General features: G+C 49.6%; 2 protein-coding genes across 2 annotated transcripts; both read right to left on the reverse strand.

Moving 5' to 3' along the window:
• Positions 1–2,891: 2,891 nt before the first annotated feature.
• On the reverse strand, positions 2,892–4,948 carry FOXG_14289 (uncharacterized protein; the record flags this gene model as incomplete). Its single annotated transcript, XM_018394358.1, has 4 exons — positions 4,777–4,948; positions 3,672–4,728; positions 3,367–3,626; positions 2,892–3,310 (listed from the first exon to the last, which is right to left on the reverse strand). The coding sequence occupies exons 2-4, from the start codon at positions 4,541–4,543 to the stop codon at positions 2,892–2,894; spliced, it is 1,551 nt and encodes a 516-aa protein (XP_018254022.1). The 5' UTR covers positions 4,544–4,728; positions 4,777–4,948.
• A 27-nt stretch (positions 4,949–4,975) lies between these two features.
• Positions 4,976–6,117, reverse strand: FOXG_14290 (uncharacterized protein). The gene has a single exon (XM_018394359.1). The coding sequence runs from the start codon at positions 5,896–5,898 to the stop codon at positions 5,131–5,133; it is 768 nt and encodes a 255-aa protein (XP_018254023.1). The 5' UTR covers positions 5,899–6,117; the 3' UTR covers positions 4,976–5,130.
• Between the last annotated feature and the right edge of the window lie 356 nt (positions 6,118–6,473).

Genomic DNA, 6,473 nt, shown 5'->3' on the forward strand with positions numbered 1-6,473 from the left:
TCTAGCCACTTGAATGCTGCTTGGCTGACCGTCTTTGGGGCAGTTCTTAGTAATGTAAGATACCTATTTCTGGCATCCTTCGTTTCATCTTCCTCGGTCCTTCCACACCGGGCACGAAGGTTCCAGTGCCATTCGTATATTGATTCGTGTGACTGACAGCAGGTTTGAATCAAGCTTGGGGAGACCGTACGGATAACCCAGTCCTGAAGGGTTCCAAGAGCGTTTTTCTGTTTTTCGAAAACCTTCTCTTGTAGCTGATAAAAGGTTAAATCCTGCTGGAAGATCTTCTGGCCTTGGTCTGTAAGGTCAGAGATAGACCATGTTCCATTCACCGTTTCCTGAATGTCGTCTGGGGCGCCGTCTTGAGATTCGGCAGTATGAGACCGGATTGTTCGTTGGGCTGTAGCGGTCTTCGTATATCTGCGTTTTCTTATATCCGGGATAGCTGGTTCGTCTCCGAGGAATGTCTTGCTTTTGAGGTGCTGCTGAAGACCAAGACGATGGGCCTGAAGGAGGAATTCATGCTCCCAGTTGAGGAAGTCCTCAGGCTTAGAGAGGGTAGCCGTAAGACCTTCCTTTTGGGGCTTGGATAGGGACATTATGTATGAGAAAGAGGGTTCTTCAAGGTATTGAAAAATAAAAATAAAAATGGTTGAGGCAATGAGACTCTTAATTGTCAGATATTAAGGTGAATCGTGTATATTTCTTGATCCTTTCGCAATCGAAGGACCATTGAGACCTTATATCTTCAACTGGTTCCTTCTAGGACTTGAGTCCTAGAAAGTCCTAGATGAAAGTCCTACGATCTAAGTTTAGGGCGTCAAACTTTAATCCTGAACCTTAATCCTGAAGTTGAGGGTGAACCCTCCAACATTCAACAGGAAGCTGTGTTTGAAGCGTGCGACAAACAGGTGGTCATAGTACACACACACACACACACACACAAGTCTATTACGCCCGGTCGGCCAACGCCCAAAGGGCTCTGAAGCTAAGATTACATACATCTCTCTAGTTTTTGCCTTGCTCTCGCTAAGCCCATGAAAATCGTGCCTTGTTCTCTCCAGTCTAGCCGTCGTTCTTCTCCCTTATCCTCGTAGATATTGGTATATAGCAAGCCGACTTGAAGCCCAATTCCTCCAAGTGTTCAGTTTCCTATCTTCGGCGGCTGAAGCGATGCTTGCTGTTGAATATTTGAGGGCTCCGGGGGCCATCGGTTAGTGTTCATAAAATGTTACTAGGTTAGTAATGTTGACGTCATCTCTATTCCAAGGGACCTATAGCGATCGCGAACCTGATCGTGGCCCGCACCGCGTCCATTTTTGACGTCCATTCCTGACCGTCTGATGCTGCCTTACCTCCCAGATGAAAGAAGAGGTTGCCACGTTTCTCATTCGTACACTGAAACATCTCTTTGCGTTGTGTCATCCATTTCACGCATCGAAAGAGAAAATGCTCTACCGTTTCCTTTGCCCGCTCGCACGGACATTCATCCGTCGGTTCTGCCCTGATCTGATATAGATAACCGTTCAGTCGCGCCATTCCGGTTCTCAGTTGTGCCAGCACGCTGGCCTCTTTCCATGATAACTGATCGTACAGCAGGCGGGTATGCTTACCAGGCAGAGCTGAGTCAACCTTTCTAGAATGCCTCCCAACTCCATCTGGTAGCTTCCTCTCCATTTGTAGACCTGCCCTAGTTCGATTGAGAATTGTGGTCTTCGCTTTGGCGAATCCTCTTTGTGGCGTCATGTACGGCTCCGTTGCATAACGGGCTGACATCTTGGCTGTCTTCTGGATTTTGAGCTCGCTGTCGCGTGGTAGCCAGATGAGTTTGACTCTGTTCCCATCTCCTCGAAGCTTCTCTATAGCATCATATATCTCTCGTATATGCCTTTGACCTGACTGCTGGCGAGGGTTACCTATAGCTTGTGCAGCCGATTTGTTACTTGTCACGATCACAATGACTCGATACTTCATCTCCGACAGGTAGTTGAGACCATGAGCGATCGATGCCAGTTCGGCTGTGTAGGGGTTGTGTTCTTCTCTCGTACCCAGGGTGACCGAAAAGGCTTCGTTGATCTTGCCGGCTCTTGCCACGGATATGGGGATTCTAACGGCCCCTCCCATGCCGACCAGATCATTCCTCGCGGAGCTGCTTGTCGCTACTCTGACCGCCCATCCTGCTTTGGCTAGCTCTTTGATCTTGTCCTCTTCTTCCTCTCCTTGACTGTTCAGTATGACTTGTAGGCGTGCCTCCCATGGTGCGAGGGTGAATGGCTGAATGACTTCCATGGTATCCTTCGGTAACTCTCTGTATACATCCGCGATGCGCCTGAGTGGAGATATGAAGCGTCTGAAGGCTTTGATTCCTCGTAAGAGATTCCGGACCGGGTTGGTCCGCGGCAGCGTGTGTATGTCTACCCACAGCTTGCTTGCTCGTCTCCAGAATCGTTCGTGGATGGTCGCTATGTGGGCTTCAGCCTCAGCTACTCCTGTCGCCACGCTTGTGAAGGACCCTATAATCGTCTGTGCTCCTATTCTTTGTACTCGATGGATCGTATACGCCGGTACTGTTTTGCATGCATGCATCCAGACGTTGGAGGCGTAGTCCACCACAGGCGCTACCATGGCTGTAAAAAGCTGCCTCGTTGTTGAGGGAGCCATTCCCTTCAGTCGTTTCAGTTCCATCGCAGCCTCAAGTCCTTTCGTCGCTGCCCTTGCAATGTGCTGTTTGTAGCGAAGTCCATGACGACCCCGAGAATCTTGACTTGATCCTTCGGAAAGACTCTCTCACACTTGATAGTGAATGGTTCAGAGTCTACCCTGCTTGTGTATCTGGTGAAATGTATGATCGCCGTTTTTTCCGCCTCAAAAGTCGCACCACTCCGTCTCTCCTAGTCAAGAGCTTTGTCGATGACCGCTTGTATCCCTCTCCGGTTGCTCTGGGCTGTCGGTCCCAATACCCACGCCGTGTAGTCATCGACGAAGGCGATGGCACCGCCATTTCTATCGGCCAGTATTTCCGCTGTTAGCTCCTTGTAGGGTACTAATACAGGCCCTACGCCGGCGCGAGCCATCATCTGACCCCAGAAAGGCTGATCTCCGAAGAAAGGAACGATGACGGTCGGGCGTCCGGCCGCTATACCGGCAGCGGTTGTACCGGCGCCACCGTGGTGAACAACGACCGATACTCGTTGGAAGAGCCAATCGTGCGGACAATTTCCGATGAGATAGACGTTATCGGGGACTTCGCCAACTCCGACGCCGCCCCATCCTTTCGACACGATCGCCCGAACCCCGCGAGCTCGACTGCCTTCAAGATCATATTCGTGAGCGTTTGCGGATCCTTAACAACGATCGATCCGAAACCGATGTAAATTGGTGGAAGTCCTGCTTCAAGAAAGTCCAGAAGATCTTTTGGGGGCGTGTAAGAGCTCGCGAGTGGTAGGAAAGAAAAGCCCGTGATGTTTAGGTGTTCGTCCCAATCAGAAGGCTTGGGTATCAGAGTTTGTGACCAGAGATAACTGTATGGAATGCGAAGTCTGGAGAGAAGCTGGAACCCCCACATTGGACTGATGGGATCGACGTGAAGTGTTTGACGGCGGAACTTGTTGATGAGGTCGCCCAGCCTAAGATTGTCAGTCAATGACTCAGAGGGGGACCAAGATACTCACCCTTGCCATGTTAGAAGCTCCACCATCATGAAAGAGAGGTAGTTGGCGACCTTGGCGTCGGCATCTCCGTAGCTCATAGCAGCCAGAGGGTGGGGGAAAGCTTTGGTAGGTGACCAAGGCATTGTGAAGACCATGTGCAATGGAATATTGAGCTTTTGAGCGCAGTGAATGTGACCCATCGATGGAGGATTGGCAATAATAACATGCGCAAGGAACAGATCATCAACGTTTTCCACGTTCGCCGCTTTCACAGGATCTCCCATTCCATCACCTGCCTCGATACAACTCCTCCAGGTACCAGAGATAATCTCCATCATTTCTTTTCGTCTTTTCCCAACATCGCCCTCCTTAAGACTATCCTTGTTCGGTAATAATCCAGGGTTCTTAACCATATACGCCATGAGAGCTTTGGGGTCTCCCCCAATGTTGAAGAACTCAACACCTTGTGCTTCTACAAACTCCTTGAAACTAGCATGCGTGCATATCCGTACTCGATGACCGTAGGGAGGCTTCATCAACAATTGTGCGATCGGAATAAATGGTTGGACATCGCCTCGAGAGCCCACGATATGGATCGCAATATTTAGTCGCGGGCCTTCGGCTGGCTTCTCTACACCTGGGAGGAAGGCGACGGTACTTGTTCGACGCGGTTTTGACGACTTCGGCGGTAGTAAATGCTCTGAATCTGCTCCATCACCCGCGAAGGATTCCTTTAGGTGTTCGCACCATTGGGCCAGGGCTTGGGGAGTGTCGTGGAATTGAACTTTGACACGACCATCGTCGATGACATTGCCCGAAGGGCCATTGTCGGTGTCACTGTCATCAATCGCGACATGGCCGAGTCCATGGGACTTGATGCGACTGAGGTCCATCTTGTAGGGTTGTGGTGGGTGTAGGGGAGGATGATGAAGTTGAAGAGGTCAATTGAAGATATTTGATACAAGCCGAGGCACGCTCGTTACCGTTTAGGCCAAAGACGTTGAGATTGACATTCCATTGCGCTTGAAGTCATTTGTGGGGTCGAGGTAAGATTTAAATGTTTGATACGACTGGACATCTACTAAACGTTAGCACGATGCAATGCCAGACGGTACAGGAGACTGACTGGTCAGGGATGGTTTAGGCTGGTCTAGACCAAACTCTGTCTGACCCTTTGCATTGGCTTTGGCTTTGAATAGTGATCAACTGCCTGCCTCATTAGTGCTTTAGTTGAACTGGGTCTTCCAGCGGTGCCGAGGTGCTGATAAGAATATTGTTGAAATGACTCAGATTCTTCCACGTAAGTATCACATGAGTAGCTGAGTCCGGCGATCCGAATAAATTCGTTTTTGTTCATTTTGTCTCTCCCTTGCGTCATTCTACAGCTGTTTCCGTACCTCCCGAGCTCACAGGGCTAGTCGCGGCTTCTAGATGCCGAGTCGCATTTGATCGTCCCAAGCTACTAATTTTTGAGCCCCTATTAATTCTCTGCATTAAAGTTCCCTCCAATCCTCTTCTGTATTTCAGCGACATTGGCCTTACCCCGGCCCTTATAGGCTTCGTAGGCCAGCCTATGAGCGTGTATCCCCTTTGAAAACAACTCTCGTTTATCTTTCCATCCCGTCAAAGACCGCAGTTTGTCACTTCCTACCCATTGACTGAAGCTGAAGACGAAATGCAGTCCTGGCGGAAAGGATGGCTCTGCCTCAGAAGCTGGGACGAACTGAACACCTCTGTCAAAACCGTACTCTTTGGCTACAGCTCTTGCAACCTCTTCGAGTGTCTCGTAACGATAGCCAGACACATTGAAGAATTGGCAGCCTACGGCTCGTCGATCGTCAAGTTCCGCAAGAGAAACGTAAGCCCTGCCACAATCATCAACATGAGTTGAGTGCATGATGCTGTTAGGATCTCCGGGAATCCGAAGAACCTCGGATCCCTTTTCTCGCTGATCGGCAGCATAGTCGAATATAGCGCCATAGTAGCTGTTTGAATATCCAAAGACGCATGTTGGTCTGATGACCGCCGCATCGAAGAGCTCCGTATAGTTGAAGACCTTGGCAGAGTTTGTTGTGCGCTCCTTCAATATCTCTGGTACATTCAATGGCGACGCTTCAGTATGAGGCACAAGACCAGGGGTGCCGTGCAGTCCAGTCATACCATAGTCCTTGCAGTCAGACGACCAGAGAACCAGAGGTCGGACTCTGTTTTCGTTACTCTTCTCAGCCAGCCTCTTGACACAAGCCATAACCTCTCCGAAGTGTGCAGCATAGCCTAGAATCTTCTCCGTGCAACTGACTATTGTATCGAAAGTGCTGACCTCTACGAAAAGTGTTTCCAGGAAACTGAGATCAGTGAAAGATCCCACTACAGGAATAATTTCAGAAAGTGCAAGTTCCTCTCGAGCTTGTGGATTTCTGGTGAGACCATAGGTATTCCAGCCTGCTCTCACAAAGGCTCGACCAGCGCTGCCCTCAAATCAAACAAATCAAATCCGGGGTCATATTTGAGATATTTGATAACTCTCAAGACTGGATTTGTTGTTTGAAATATTTATTCAAATATTTCAAATATTTCAAATCTGACTCTCTATGCTTCCATGCTAACATCTCCAATCTCCCATTGGACCTCCTCCCCCCACCTATTGTCGCCCCTAGCTTCACCGCACCATGTCTGACCCAGTTCTTAAGGCATTGTAACTTCTCCAGCGTTTCCGTCGTCATCGAAAGCCTCTGCGTCGTCAGCGTTAGCTTGGCTAGGCTGAACGACCACTCGCAATCAGTCGCCATCGCCGGTATCGCGAGTATATCGAGAGCCAATTGG

The sequence above is a fragment of the Fusarium oxysporum genome, chromosome 14, assembly GCF_000149955.1.
Source record: "Fusarium oxysporum f. sp. lycopersici 4287 chromosome 14, whole genome shotgun sequence".
In the NCBI taxonomy this organism is placed as follows: Eukaryota; Fungi; Ascomycota; class Sordariomycetes; order Hypocreales; family Nectriaceae; genus Fusarium; species Fusarium oxysporum.

Coding starts and splice junctions, on each gene's coding strand:
- FOXG_14290 (XM_018394359.1), bottom strand. CDS start 5,898: ATGGCTTGTGTCAAGAGGCTGGCTGAGAAGAGTAACGAAAACAGAGTC.